Genomic DNA, 15,738 nt, shown 5'->3' with positions numbered 1-15,738 from the left:
CCAGGGGAGCAGGCGGGGACATGGCCAGGAACCCGGGCAGGGGCGTGCCTGACAGGCTGAGGGCGGGCCAGGGACACTCACCAGGGGCCTCCAGGGTCTCACACAGCTCGGACTTGGCCTCCCCGTTGGGCCGGAAGTTACCCTTCTGCGTGAACTTGTTGGACATAGTGGCGGCGGTGACGACGGCCTTGAGGCTGCGCTTGCGCTTGGGCACGTTCTGCTCCGGGTGGAAGAGGATGATGTAGACCTTGGGCATGTAGAGCATCCCCAGGGACACGGAAGCGCTCAGGCTCACCGACACCGTCAGCGTGGTCGTCTGGATGTACAGCTGCGCGAGGGGGGACGGGGGACGGCGTCAGTGCCAGCCCCCACCGGGGACAGCCAGGCCAACCCACCGGTGCCTCTGTGTGTGCCTGTGTGTATGTGTGTGTGCATGTGTGTGCGTGTGCCTGTGTGTGTGCGCCTGTGTGGGCATGTGCCTGTGTGTGCGTGCGCTGGTGTATGCGTGCGCTTCTGTGTGTGTGTGCGCGCCTGTGTGTGCGTGTGCCTGTGTGTGTGTGCGCCTGTGTGTGTATGCGCATGTGTGTGCGTGTGCCTGTGTGTGTGCGCCTGTGTGTGTGTGCCTGTGTGTGCGTGCGTGCATGTGTGTGTGTGTGTCTGTGTGTTCCTGTGTGTGTGTGCCTGTGTGTGCGCGTGTGTGTGCCTGTGTGCGTGTGTGTGTGTGTGCCTGTGTGTATGTGTGTGTGTGCGCCTGTGTGCCTGTGTGCGTGTGTGTGTGCCTGTATGCCTGTGTGTATGTGTGTGTGCATGTGCCTGTGTGCATGTGTGCGTGTGTGTGTGTGTGTGCATGTGCCTGTGTGCATGTGTGTGTGTGTGTGTGTATGTGTGCACACACGCACTCATACATGGCATCAGGGCTTGACCTCAGAGCCTTGTGCTCTTGGTTGGATTTTTTTTCTCAAGGCTGGTGCTCCACCACTTGAGCAACAGCTCCAATTCCAAACTGAGGATTTCAGACCATAATTCCTAGACTCAAATCTTGCCTCCAGCTGTGTGATATTGAACAAATTCAGCCTTATGACTCTGTTTCCTCACATAAAATATAGACACAATAATCAGTTCTTGGCCAGAAGTTTGGCCTAGTGGTAGGGTGCTCGCCTAGCATGCACGAAGACCAGGGTTCAATTCCTCGGTACATAGAAAAAGCCAGAACTAGTGTTGTAGCTCAAGTGGTAAAGCTCTAGTCTTGAGAAAGCCCAAGGACAGTGCTCAGGCCCTGAATTCAGTCCCCAGGACTGGCAAAATAAATAAATAAATAAATAATCACAGCTCTTACCTCTTAGGGCTCTGGTGAGGACTTACTTCATTCTGCTAAATGTGTGTGAAGTACTGTCCTGTGCATGATATTGTCAGGGAAGACTGCCCCACTGTATTAGCCTGGGGACCACAGCTCATCTTCTCAGGACCCATCCCTGCTCAGGGCTGCAGGGAACGTGAGCACTCACTGGTGCCTTGGAGTGGTCCCATATGGCTGTGCCACCACCCCTCAAACCAGGCCCCATGTGCCACGCTGTGCAGAGCAGGCTCTGGGCAGGGGACCCAAAGTACCCAGCACAATGCAGCAGTGACAACACAGTAAAAGCTCATTTCATGCTTGCTCACCAGCACTAACAGTGACAGATGCTTAACAAAATGAAAGTCCATTAATCTGGGCGTCGGATCATCCATCCTTCAGTGGTGGGCCCTTCCAGGCAGGCCAGGCAATTCCACTGCCCCGCTAGGATTCTCTCCTACCTCCCTCCAAGTTCTCCAGGTCCCAGCAGTCTCTCTGCCCCCCTTGGCCAGTCAAGGGCTAAGACCCAATTAATGTCCCCTTATCTGCTGAGCCTGGACCTGGACCCCTCTCCCTCAGATGGTTCTTTTCCAGGAAGGCTGACCTGACCTCCAATGACATCTCACTTCTGGAGCCAGCCCAGCAGTATGGACCTACTGAGGATAGGGGCCAGGGTTTCCCACTGTCATCGTCTTTCCTGTCTCTTCTCTGTCCACAAGTTATACCACAGAGTACAAGACCTCCATTCCAGCCTTTGGGTAAGGGGCTAGAGAAGCTGTAAGGTCTAAGAGGAAAGTCTGGCCCCCTATAGGCATCAGTTTTCCTGCCAGTACAATGGGATGATAGCTCCTCTTTCCCTCCCGCCCCCCACACTATAAAGACACCCAAGCACAGACTGCAAGGCCACAGGAAAGTCACTTTCCCTGGTTACAGGCTCTGGACTGAAACTGAGAAGAGACACAGGGCACAGCTGGCTGGACAGTGGTGATGCTCAAAATCCAGCCTCCAGATGAGAGCTGATTGACCTGGGACAATGACACAGGCCCAAGGGGAAATGGTGACTGATAACACATGCCCCCTAAGACACACAAACAAACCTCAATTCTCACACACAACCCACACACCACACGTTCTCCTGTGACACTAGTAGGGCTGGATGGGTACCAGGCTCCAGATACCGTGGAACAGGGAATGGTGGTCAAGGCTGGATAAGAACAGGCTTGTCAGCAGGGTTTTCCCTGAAGACTGAACATACCCCAAGGACGTGTGCCCCCCTTTAGACAGGGCTTCCAGGGGGCAGAGGACGTCTCTGCTCTCACGTTGGTGACTGTTTAGTGATCCTTGTGGTATCCTGATAGGCCACATTGCTATCTTATACCTTTTGCAAGCCTTTTTCTTCCCCCTGCCCCTTGCTGAGGGGAGTGGTATGTGATTTGGCCCATATAACACAAATCAAGGCCTCCCTCTGAGTGACTCAAGCTCTACAGGGAATACAGCCTTGCTTTAGGGGTTGGGAGCCTGGGTTCCTGAAGCCATTCTGGCCTGGCCCACAGCAGTACACTAGACAAGTCTCCCCTCTCTGGGCACCAGGAACCCCATCATCAACACAGGCAGAATCAGCTTCATAGGGTCTGTATTTAGAAAAGCCCGTGCTTAGTTTAATATATTGCTGCCACCATTTTAAATATTAATGTTTGACAGAGGGTCCTGAAAATCATGGTGGTAACTTCACACAGGTGTGACCAGTCACCAGCTCCTGGCATGAAGGAAGCTGTCAGAGCTGGGCACAGGGAGGAGCTGCTGCGGTTCATGGGCATGATGACTTTCCTGTTTTCCTTCTAGGCTGACAGGTGCAGGTATGAGAGGCTGGAATGGGGTGGGGGGGCACAGGCAGGATGAAGAGCTCTGCCTGCTTTATTTCTGTCCAGGCCACCCCTGGCAGGCATCCTGACTGACCTCTGTGGCTCCAACCTCCCCGAGCCGGGCTGAGCTGTAATCTCATCCAGGAGAAAGGCCACTCAGGACGGCTCAGGGTGATGCCACACGGCTGTGGTGTTAAGCCCCGGAAATCCAGACTAATGCCGGGGGATCCATCTGCCTGCTCACCAGAGCAGCACAAACGGCTTCATCTCACACCCTGGGGAGCTATGCGGCTACTCGGCTGCACACCAACATGCTTACACACCACATACTTGCTTACACACGCATGCACACACACACACACACACCTGAACTCAGTGCTACACACACACCTGACCCTCTGTTTGTGTAGCTGAATGAACACACATCTACAAACGCACTCATATCTACACACATATATATATATACATCTGTATATACTTTCTAACTGGTGCGAACACATACTCAGTCTGCATACGCACACACTTACTGGCAGCTGTGAATCCCCTGGCACATATATCAGCCCTCCCCGCCAGTGTATATACTCACACACAGCCCATCCACCTCGGGCATGCACACATCCACCAAGGGCACCCTCACATCTGCACACACGTGTGTGTACAGCTCCTGGCCACAGCTCCTGACCACAGCCCCAATCCGCCTTCATGCGTATTCCAGCCCTGCAGCCCCTCCCACAGCTTGTACAGGGCATTTCCTAGCTCCCACCTATCTGCCCAGACACAGCCTAGGGCCAGCTGAATCTTTAAGAAGCCTGGTGTCCTAAGTGACACATGCTTCCGTTTCGAGGCCCATAGAGGCAGGGGGTGTGTCCCACGCCTTGGCTGGATAATTGGTGAGTACAGCCTGTGGTGTGACCTGTGGTGTGATCTGTCCCTTTTTGGAATTTGAAGGAATCATCTCAGTATCTCTTTCCCTAGTCCATGCTGGGAGGAGACTCTGGGGTGACAAGACTCCCCTAGGGAGGGATGCAGGTGGAGGGAGGAATCTAAGCCCATGCCAGGGCCTCCCAGCAGCAGGCCTAGATTCCCTGAGGAGACATGGGGGAGAGACCTGATGTTGCTGAGGTAATTTCTCTAGCTCTCAGATTCCTAGGGTATGAGACCACCGGAGCCACAGGGATCGTGGGCACAGAGCGGGTAGGACTCTGCCAGCACCTATCCCCCAACAGGGAGCCGAATACCCAGCTCGGTGTGAGCTGGTGGAGGCGGCTTGGTTGAGGCATGTGGGGTGGTGCTGCTGATGGAGCCAGGCCTATTCTCCCACCTTAGGCCCCTCCCTAGGCTGTGTCCAGACAGACAGGCCCACAATGATATCTTAGGACCCTCCGCTGGCCTCTAGCCCCCAGCTAGACACCACTCCTGGAAGACACCATAGGCCAATTCCAGGGGATCCCGAGTGAAAATTCAGCTCTCGGGAAGAGGCTGGGAAAAGAAATCCCAGGAGACTGGAGAGGTGTCCCAGAGCTGGGGGAACATCAGGACAGTGTGGAGGGGAAGTGGGAGGCTCCTGCATTACGCAGGGTGGGGTCGAGTCCAGCTGGGCCACCTACTGGCTGAATGACTTCAAGTAAACCACTTCCCCTCTCTGTTCCTGTGTCCTCACCTGTAAGAGGGGACAGTCCCTGCTGGTGTGAGGACTAATGGCCGCTAACATGTCTGGCATAGGACTGGCACTCCATATGCAGCAGCTTTGATGGTTGCCTCACTGAGGGTCAGATGTCTCAAGGAGCTCAGCCCTGAACTCTATTTTAAATGCCACAGCAGGCGGAGGATACCCCAGCCTCAAATTCAGCTCTCATCCTTGGCTATGATGCAACAGTTGCCCTTAGGACAGCATCCCAAACTCAGCAGAGGCCCCTGCCCCGGCACAGGTAACTCTGTTCTCCTCCTTTGCATATGGAAATGCCTTGATTGCTCTGACTAAAACCCCTAGAAGCATCCATGACTTTCCTACATCCCCCCCCCGCCCCGTGTAATCCCTCAGAAATCACCTGCCACCTCCAAACCCACCCAGACTCCCCCTCTTGTCACTTCTGCTGCCCACGCCTCCTGCCTAGATCATGACAGTCCCTCTTTTCTTCTTGATCACCTTAATTCGGTCCTTTCGAAGCCTCCGGGTTCTGATCCCACAGGACTCTTCTGATTCACAGCAAGAGCAGCATCCTCTCCATGGACTGTCCTTTTCTCTGACCCGATCCCTGCCACCTCCTCTGCTTCCCCATCTCCCCTCTCCTCCGCTGGTATAAACTACATCTACACCACTGGAACTCATCATTGTTGCCCAGCTAGAAGGACTTCAGGGAAAAGATTGTGGCCCCAAATTACTCACGAAGAAACTGAGGCTAGTCAGGCCAGATTCCCTGGACCTCACTCAAGCCAGAAGCCAGGGTTGCCAGTCTACCATGAGACCTGACTTCAATGATTCCCAACCCTTCAAGACAGCTCCCTAGCCAGTCACCAGGCAGCACCACGGCAGGGATGTGGTAAGGAGTCTCAAGACCCTCGTGTATGTACAGCCCCTCCAGCCCAGCTGTACTAAGTGCAGAGTCAGCCCTTCTACAGCTCCAGCTGTGCAGGCTCTTGGCTGGCACTACCAAGATCCTGGACCTCAGGCAGCTTGGTTCTGGGGAAAAAGGAAGCAAGTGCCCAAAACATTTCACACCTCAGTGGCCCCTGGAGGATGATAAGATAGATAGTGGAGGGAGCACAGAGGAATAGGCCCAAAATAAGATGGGGCTGGCCAGAGAGGGAGAGGGGAGAGTCTAGGAAGAATGAATCAAAGAAAGCACTTATACCTCTATGCATTGGTGACAGAATGCTTCCAGAAGCAGGGAGGGAGAGAAGGGGAAGGAAGAAAAGAAAGGAGATGGGAGAAATAAGCAGGATTTGGAAGGAAGGAAGGAAGGAAGGAAGGAAGGAAAGAAGGAAGGATAAAGGAAAGGAAAAAAGAAAAGCTATGAGTCAGATGGAGAGAAGGCAGAAAAAGGACACAAAAAGGAAAAAGAGAGAGAGGAAGGAAAAGCCAGAACCCAGAGGGAAAAGAAAAACAACTTGCAACCAGGAGGCAAAGAATCCAAGCAAGGCAGGAGAGAAGCCTCAGGAAGTCGTCTCACTCTCCCCTTAACCCCAGCCCCCAACACCCACCTTGTCAGCAGACTGTGAGGTGCCAAAGAAGATGGGAATGAAGGCGAGCCAGACGATGCAGGTGGTGTACATGGTAAAGCCAATGGGCTTGGCCTCATTGAAGGTCTCAGGCACGCCACGTGTCTTGATGGCATACACAGTACATGTGACCATGAGCAGCATGCTGTAGCCCAGCAGGCAGATAAGAGACAGGTCCGAGATGTCACACTTGAGCACACCCCTGGCGAAGCGGGGGTCCAGCGTCCGCTGGTCCTGGAAGTCCACCACTGAGTGGGAGGGGTCCACCACAAACCACACGCAGATGCCCAGCAGCTGCAGGGAGATGAGGCTGAAGGTGATGGCCAGCTGAGAGGCAGGGCTGATGAAGCGCGGGGCGCTGACCGACCGCTTGCCCTGCTCAAAGATGCGGTAGATGCGATTGGTCTTGGTGAGCAGGGCCGCATAACTGATGCTCATGCCAAGCCCCAGGAAGATTCTGCGCAGGGAGCAGGTGCCAAGGTCAGGCTCGGCGATCATGAGGAAGGTCGTGGCATAGCACAGGAAGATACCCGCCAGCAGAACGTAGCTCAGCTCACGGCCTGAGGCCTTCACGATGGGTGTGTCATTGTAGCGCACAAATGTGACCACCACAAACAAAGTGGCAGCGATGCCCACCACAGCCAGGAAGAGGGGCAGCACCGCCCAGGGCGAGTCCCACTCCAGCTTGATGATGGGGATGGGCCGGCAGCCTGTGCGGTTCTCAGTGGGCCGCATGTCGTAGGGGCAGGTCTTACAGGTATAGCGGTCCACCTGGTACTGGTACCCCGTGCAGGGCTCACAGTGCCAGCAGCAGGGCATGCCCTTCACTGTCTTCTTCCGCTCACCCGGCTGGCAGGGCAGGCTGCAGATGGAGCGGGGCAGCTGCTGCCCGCTCCCTGGCCAGTGCATCCGCTCTATCTGGCAACAACAGCACCAGACAGCAGGCCTCAGGACATGTGCCACGTACCTGGACCGTTCCCCTGGGCAGTACCCTCTGGTCCCTACATTTGAATCAGCCCATTAGCTGGCCCAAAGTCTAGCTTCTTGGACCCACCAGAACTCACTCACGGACAGCTAGATTTACACCAGCTCCCCAGTGTGGACTTCTCACTACTGCCTGAGGGAATCCTGAGGGAATTTAAAACTCTCCAGACTCATCTGTAGAAAGCAAGCCCAGAGGGGAGTGATGCCAGCCTAGAATCACACGACACACCAAGAACAGAGCAGAGAGAGCCCCGGAGCCCCGACTCTGCCCTCCCCGCCCCTGTCAAGGCCTTGTGACTCACAGTGGTCTGGCAGCTCCAGCATCACCAGGAACTTGTTGGAAATTTCTATTCCAGCCCCGCCCAGGACTTCCTACTCAGAATCTGTGTCTCCACAAGCTCTGCCTGCACCTGATTGACGGCCAGACGGCCAGACGGCCCGCCGGCCCCATGGCTCAGCCCGTGGAGCTTCCGTGGCGTGGTGTGAGGAGTTGTGTGCAGCAGAGAGCAACGGACGAAGATTTAATCAGAGGACACTTAATATGTGCCCAGGGGTTAGCATTTCTTTACATCTTGCTCTAAATCAGTGCTACTCACAGTTCCGTAGTGTCTGAAGATACCGTGGCTGGGAGCGAAGGAGCCACAGGAGTGTTGTCACGCCCTACTGAATGTGTTATGATGGTGTGGAAAGTAAGCGAATGGCCTGACGTCGCTGCAGGCGCTGGGTGAAGGGAGTCTGGCTACACTTGGGAGTCTGCTCTAAACAAAGCGGCTCATGAGCAGAATCTGTTCTTAGCAGCAAGCTGGCTAGACAGGCACACGTGTCAGCTGGGCTGTCATTCCTGGAGAAATGTGTCCAGGTTTGCTTCCTGCCTTGCCATGAGACCATCTTTGGATCCTCACACCTCCTGTGCTCTACTCCTTTCTTGGCTCTGAAGCCCTCTCTGCAGTCCCTCAGCAAAGGGCCAGCACCTAATAGAGGCCCAGGGAAGCTCTATGGAATAGACAGAGGTGACCAGGCCCAGGAGAGGGCAGACCCCTGTGACGATAACCCTCACTCTCAGCCAGAACAAGGGGACAGGGGACAGGTAGCTTGAGGCCTTTCCCTTGCACCCAGAGACTTGCCTGCTATAGTCCCTATAGTGTAGCCCAAATGGAGCCACTCCAGAAAGTGGGGTAATACCAGTCCCATGCTACCTCCTCCTGTCACCTCAGCTCCATCTTGGCCTGTGGGCAATGAGGGGGAGGGGGCTCAAGAAGATATCATTGCATGATTTGGATGTCTAGAGCACTTATATCTCTAGAGAGACCTTCAGGCCACCCCCACACACTCACCTCTGCCTTCAGCTCCCCCATGTGTAGAACAGGATCAAGGATAATGCCAGCTTTGCAAAACTGCCCTCCTCATGGAAAGGTCACAGGACAGCAGCCGGTACCCAGACATTCTCAAAAGTATCAGCTTGCTGCTGCTACAGGTAAATTCAAGTCTTTGGCCAGGTTTTGCCACTACACCAACACTAGATGCCTCCATTGGTTAGTATGCTCACGCCTTGCCAAGTGTGCCCATTGTCACGTGCGGCTGTCCCTCTGCTGGGCATCCATGGAGCCTCACTATGGATGTACTCTGTTCCTTCAGCATGTGTGGCCTGTGGAAAGCCCTTCGCCTCCCCAGGGCCAAGTTTCCAGCAATGTTTCCCCTGGCCTAGAAGCTATCGGGAGAGCTATGTGTGGTCTTGGTGGAAGGGCTTGGAAGGGCTTGAGGGGCTCCTCACCACTGCAGGAGAAAGCAGGGTACCATGTAGCTGGCCACCATCCAGGAAGACGGAGGCTAAGGCCAGCTTAGGACCCAGTCTCTGAGTCTGGTCATCCAAGGTATCACACTGTGTCCACCCTGAGCCTGGCTCGCCCTTTCCCTCCCGCAGGGCAGAGACAAAGCCTTGCCTAGGCCCTACTGCCTCAGACCCTTCCCTCTGTCCAGACACAACTTCCCCACCTACTCTCCCCTCTACATCCTCTACACCTTCGGCCATTTCACCAGGGCGGGAGATCATCTATCAATCCCCTGCCCTGTGGGTAGCGGGTTGAAGAACCCAGGCTCCAGGAGAGGGCAGGGGCTACAATGAACTGTATCTTGGACCTTGGAGGTCTAGAAGGGGCTCTGGGAAAGTTCACCCCTCACTGGAAAAGGCACTTCTTGGTTTGGGATGGCACTGGCCATGCCCTCACCCCCTGAAGGCCCCTCCCCACCCCCAGCTTACTCTGAGGTGCAGGTGGTCAGTCCAGGAGCCAATGACCTTGTACTCTGCAGAGCCGTTGCGTAGCTGGTATTGGTAGATGTCATAGCGCCCAGGTGCATCTCCATTTTCATTGAAGGTCACCGGGTTCCCGGCAATGCCTGGGAAGAGGGGAGGGTCTTTGCCAAGCTTTGCCCAGGAGCAATGGGGCTTGTGTACTTAAGACCAGAGGCGTCTCTGGGCAGATTCCACCATGGAACATCTGCGGGTGTCACCACTGACATGCATCCAGAGACCCCCATTCTCCCACCCCAGGCCTCCATTCCCAGGCTGGGTGGCCCAGGACCCCCAGGGTAGAGCAGCGCTACACCATGTCCTACCTGAGAAGTTGACGTGTCGGATGTACTTAAGCAGCTGGGTGCCATCCACAGGGTCCATGCGAGGGCAGAGCCCCACACGGCCTGGACACAGGTCACGGTGCATGGCGTGCAGTGCATGGCCCATGGCGTACACGGCATCGATGACAAACTGGACCTTCCCCTCCTGCTCGTATGCTGAGTCCTGCCCAATGCGCTCGCGGTCTGCAAGGCAACACCAGCAGGGAGCCTCGGGCGCACAGTTCTCATAGCAGGAGCCACAGCTGGCCCTGAGGCCCAGGCCAGAGCCTGCTTTACCTCAGGACATGGTTTGTAGAGGTGCTTGGGGATCACCCTAAGGGATGAAAAGGTGGGTCTGTTGCCCCCCTCTGTACTGCTGATGTGTGGGGAACAGGAGTACCCATCACCTGCTGTCCTCAGAAGATAGAGCCTGGGGTCCCCCGTGGTATCTGCTGTCTTCTCCCCAGTTGTCCTGAGGTAGAGGAACAAGTAGCTGTCCAATCATGGGCTGGGGACAGCTAGGACAGGGGTATGCCATCATCAAGGAGAGGGGCAGCAGTGCAGCCAGAAGGCACTGACCTCTCCCTAGGATACAGATAGGGAAACTGAGGCCCAGAGATGCTGAGAGCCTGGCTCCCAGATGTCCTCATTGGCTTTCTATCATCTCATGCCAGAAGCCACCACCATCCCTGCTCCCTCCTCACCCCTCAGTAATAGCCGTCAAGCAGCTCGAGTGAGAGAGCTTGGCCAAGTGGGATACCCTTCCCCTGTGCCCCCTCACTGCTGACTCTAGAGGCTCCTGGGGGCCCTGGGGGACTAACTTCCTGTCCATGCCCCTCCCCTCAGTGCCACCCAGCCTCTCAGCTCCTCCACTACCAGAGGCCCTGGGGTCTCCATCAGCAGAAGCGTCTGTGAGGCTTCAGGGAGACAAAGTGCAGAAAGCACTTAGCACAGAGTGGCTGAGCACCCATGATGCTCTGTGTGCACAGGGCTGGAGTAGCAGCGTCTATGATGGAAGCAAAGCTGAGCTGTGGTGGCCAAGAAGTCTTTCTGGAGGAGGAGGTTTCTGGCCTGGTCCCTGCATGACAGTGATTAAAAATAACTCCAGCTGGGAACATCTATTGAGTACCTGCTGCGTGCTGGGCATTGTGCTAAGCTCTCTATGGAGAGCCACTCATTGAATTCCCACAGCAATGTTATAAAATGCGTCATTGGCCCCATTACAAAGATGAGGCTATAGAAAGTGAGGCTCAGCAAAACTGAGAGATGCTGCAGGCCCATGCGGAGCAGGATCTGAACGCAGACATTCTGGCTCTAAGCCTGTGCATGACACTGGACAGGGCGGGGACAGGGCAAGAAGGAAGAGCTTCCACCCAGGTGAGAGAAAGAGCGAGGATAGGAAGAGCCTAGGGAGGAGGCCCACAGCCTGAGCACATCCGGGTCACAGCGCCTCCTCAAGGGCAGAACTGGCAGTCGCCGCTGTCTTCCCAGACGGTGCTTCTCTACCAGAAGGCACAGCAGTATAGACTGGTTCTTCTAAAGTGGCAGGGGAGACCTCAGCTATCCATGGCCCTAGGGGAACGGGCCTTAGGGACCTCCCCAGTGGGGACTAGAGGATGGGTCACCCGACCTGGAATTCTCTGGTAACACCATGGGTCATACCCATGTTCTGCCCCGGGCTTTGGATGCCTCAGAGACAGATGTGCTGGAGAGGGAGCCTGCTGCCTTCCTGAGGTCTGTCCTACCACCAGGAAAGGACAGTCACCAAACCCCACCCCACAATGTGGGTGGTGGTATCTGCTCGCCCTGGCCACTTGGCCAGCCTGGTCTCTTGACTGGCCCTCCAGGTCGGGAGCCCATCCTTACCCTGTCTCTGGGTAGATGTTCACAGGTTGCCCAAAGGATGTAAAAGACCACTGAACCACTGTTCTTAGGATGACAGGGCCACCACTGTCACTGGCCCCAATTGATGAGATTTCACAGATAAGAAAACAGGGCCCCAGAGAGGAAACCGAGGTCACACAGCCAGGGGCTAGGCCTCTTGATGGCAGGATGAGTACTCCAGCTCCAGACCCAGCCTGACTCCCCAGATCACACTCGTCCTGGGGCCTGGGCTGAGCAAAGCTGTTCGCTTTGCTAACAGGCAACATTATTTCTAGGTCAAGGCACAAACAGCGGGGAAGATTGTGAGATGCAAATGCACCAGCTTCCGTCCAAGGCTTCAGACCACAGCATTCTAGGAACCAGGGGGAAAAGAAAAGGGACAATCCTGTCCTCAGAGGGCAACAGAGGGGACCAGGGCAACATCAATCAACTCAGTATCCCAGGTCCAGGCCCCGCACCCCACTCCTCCACTGGCCTCACATCCCTCTCCCATGGGGCTGAGGTGAATTGCCAGCAGGAATGCAGCAGAGGCTGCAGCCACTGCACAGGAGGCAACTTTCTCCTAAAGCCAAGAGGGCCTTGAAGCCAGGAGCTACTGCCCTCTGGTGAGACAGAGTCCTACTTCTAAGTTGGCTTCTCCTGGCTTCCCCCCCCCAACATACACACCCCATCACGGGGTCCTGCCAAAACAACCACTCTTGGGCTGTTCCATGTGTTCTCTCTTGGGGTTCCAAAGCCAGTGTGGAGTGGATGCAGACGTGTGGACACCTCAGTGGAACACCCTTACCCAGAAAGTCCCCCTCCACCAGGGGGGCTCTGGAGCTGCAGGCCCGTAGTGGTCCTGATTGTGTAGCCAGAGCTGCCACCGGGCCAGCCATGGGCTCCTGGAGACTCAGGTCACCTCTTGCCTTTGTGACTCAGATCTAAGCCACTTACAGATGGGCAGTCAAGCCATGAGTGTACACACACACACACACACACACACACACACTCTCTCTCCCTCTCTCTCCCTCTCTCTCTCTCTCTCTCTCTCTCTCTCTCTCTCTCTCTCTCTCTCTCTCTCTCTCTCTCTCTCTCTCTCTCAAAGCCAGGCTTTAGACTACTGTGCTCCATAGGAAGCAATGATGACAGGCCTAAGTGCTTTTCCATATTGGAAAAGTCCCCACACCAGAACTTCTCCTGTTTCATGGAACCCCTGCTGCTGCCTCCCCTTCCGGGCCCAAGCCCCAGCCTGTCTGCCCAGGCCTCACTCAGGGTTAAGGACCCTTATCTACAGGTCTAGAGGAGGGAGGTGTTGTAAGACGGTCACCCTATCATGAGTCTGGGGACCCCAGGCCCAGGCAGGGAACCTCGGCTCCGGGAATACGGCAAGATACATATGTCTGAGAGCTACTGGAGGAGATAAATTCCAGACACATGGCGGCAGTGACAGCAGCAACAGTTTGAAGATGTCCTAATTGTGTCCCCGGGCACCGTGAGCAGAGATGCATTTGGCTCAGCCACGGGTGACAGGCAGCGGAGAACCATAGGGAGGATTTTCTCCTTCAAACCCCGGAGCGGTGGTTACCGTGGTGACTGCAGCCTTTGTCTGCACGTTGTAAACTGTAATTGAAATGAGTTTTCAAGGTTGAAATAATCAGAGTCCTCGTGTCTCCCCCCCTCACCTTTCCACCACGAGCCCCACCCAGCCGTGTCAGGGTGTTCCATTCCTGTATATACACACTCAAGAGGTGGCACCCAGATGTGTACACTTAGAGGTACACAGACAGGCCAGACAGAGTCATCCATAGAAACATCTGTATACATCGCTACACACTGCACATGAACCAGCACAAAGCCAAGTGCCAACGGCTCATGCCTTTAATCCCAGCTACTCAGAGGCTGAGCCTAAGGATCGCAGCCTGAGCAGGAAAGTACGTGAAATTCTTATCTTCAATTAACCACAAAAAGCTGGAAGTAGAGCTGTGACTCACATAGTAGAGTGGTAGCAAGAAAAGCTCAGGAAGGATTGGGAGTGTGGCCTAGTGGTAGAGGGCTTGCCTAGCATATACGAAGCCCTGGGTTCGATTCCTCAGTACCACATATGTAGAAAAAGCAGAAAATGGTGCTGTGGCTCAAGTGTAGAGTGCTAGTCTTGAGAAATCCCAAGGACAGTGCTCAGGCCTTGAGTTCAAGCCCCAGGACTGGCAAAAAAAGAAAAGAAAAGAACCAGCACAAAGGGGTTATCCAGCATCACCCCTGTCCTAGGCTGGGAAGCCCTGTGAGGACAGATCCTGACAAGGCTACATGGGCAGGTACTTTATTCAGAGGAAATAGATATAGTGAAGGGAAAGGAGGTGGAGGGCAGAGAAACTGAGGCAGATAGGACCTCTCCTACTGCAACCTTCATGACATTGGCAAAAGAGGACCAGTCAGGCTGAGAGCTGCCTCAGGGGCTCAGGGGTGCACATGGAGGAGTGAGGGTAAGAGCACTGGGGGTGGGGTGCCAGCATAAGCATGCATGTCCAGATCAGACCTACACATGCATCTGCATTTACATATAAAGGCACAAATTCCATCCCCTGAGCCTCCTCAGAGAGAGCTGTCCAGAGTAGCAGACACACCGAGCCCTGACTTCTGGCTCAGGCCAAGAGACCAGCTAGGTCACCTGGCCACCCGTGAGCCTTCTGGAGCCTTAGTCCCCTAAGACACAGGTGAGAGGTGAGGGAAGGAGGAGGGCAGGAGACAGTGACCTATCTGCCTTGGGTACGGGTATCTTCTTAGCCTCAGCTCTCCTTCCCTGACACCCCCAGGCCAGCTTCCCAGCCAGGGCTCTCAGTGCTACCAGTGGGAGACCAACAGGCCAGGTGCCTATTGCACAGGGACAGGGGTTCCTGGTCAGTCTGGTCAGGGGACAGAGAAAGCCCTACCTGTGTCCCCCAGCTTCCTCCTTCCCTCTCACCAACCTCATCCTCCCTCCCCCTGTGCAGAGCCATGCCATCCCCCATTACCCCTATGACATATGCCACTCAAGTCCTGCTCCGGATGGCCAGCTTACTGTCCCCTGATCCCTCTTGACATTCTCAGGAGTCCCCCCTACCCCAAGTCACCCTCTGGCTCTTAGCCCCACACCTTCACTTCTGCTGGTCCTTCCCCTTGAATTCCCAATCTATCCAATCTCCTGCCTGCTTTCTAATCCCACGTGTCTCTAAGCAGCTCAGCCTCAATTCCTTCATCCCAGCTCTGTTCCCCCAAACTCCACGCCCACTCCTTCCTGTGGGAGTGGGGGAGCTGAGCCCTGGTGTTTGAGTCGACAGATCACCATAGAGGTGAGGGATCAGATGCAGGGAGGTGATGCCCCCGTCGCCTGGCCAGGGAGGGGCCCTTGGCTCTTTGTCTAGCCTGGGAGTCTCATGGAGACACAAACATGAATACCCTGGCATCAGAAACTGAGTCCCAGCTCTGACAAGGTCCCCATAGATAAGAAGCTCTGCTAGCCAAGAGAGAACAGAGCCATCAAACTGAAACCACAAAGATTAAGGCCATTCATCGACATCCCAGGCCCCTGAAAACCTGACTTAAAGTACCAGATAGACCAGCTGGGCCCGATGAGTTGTGAGCTGCCATACCCTTGTCTGAATGGGGCCAGCACTTGTTACAAGAGAGGAAAGCAGTACTGTGACAGAGGCCACATCTGGCACTGATGGCCTGCAGCTCCCAGAAAAGGCAAGGCCTCTGCCACATCTTGGTTTGACATCTGGCTTGCTCTTCCAGAAGGGAAGCTGGAGTTGGCAGTGAGTAAGACAGCTCTAAGCCTAAGCCTCTGTCAGACACCATGCGCCGCCAAGCATGGTAGTCCATTCCTGA

At 55.2% G+C, this 15,738-nt stretch overlaps 1 protein-coding gene across 4 annotated transcripts in view; it reads right to left on the bottom strand.

The window, feature by feature from the left end:
* Window positions 1-15,738, bottom strand: part of Grm4 (glutamate metabotropic receptor 4) — a 100,792-nt gene that overhangs the window by 10,783 nt on the left and 74,271 nt on the right. For all 4 annotated transcript variants that reach the window (XR_016539301.1, XM_090355868.1, XM_090355865.1 and 1 more), the window contains exons 7-10: window positions 10,012-10,212; window positions 9,656-9,792; window positions 6,397-7,332; window positions 82-328 (exon numbers count right to left, since the gene is read on the bottom strand). Coding sequence is in view for 3 of the 4 variants with exons in the window: in XM_090355868.1 (XP_090211994.1) it covers window positions 82-328; window positions 6,397-7,332; window positions 9,656-9,792; window positions 10,012-10,212 (1,521 nt within the window). In the remaining variant the exon portion in view is untranslated. The remainder of the gene's footprint in view (window positions 1-81; window positions 329-6,396; window positions 7,333-9,655; window positions 9,793-10,011; window positions 10,213-15,738) is intronic.

This window comes from Megascapheus bottae, chromosome 22, assembly GCF_031878675.1.
Source record: "Megascapheus bottae isolate mThoBot1 chromosome 22, mThoBot2.hap1, whole genome shotgun sequence".
NCBI classification, from domain to species: Eukaryota; Metazoa; Chordata; class Mammalia; order Rodentia; family Geomyidae; genus Megascapheus; species Megascapheus bottae.
The sequence above is the reverse complement of the archived record's forward strand: the minus strand, read 5'-3'. Positions and strand labels throughout refer to the sequence as shown.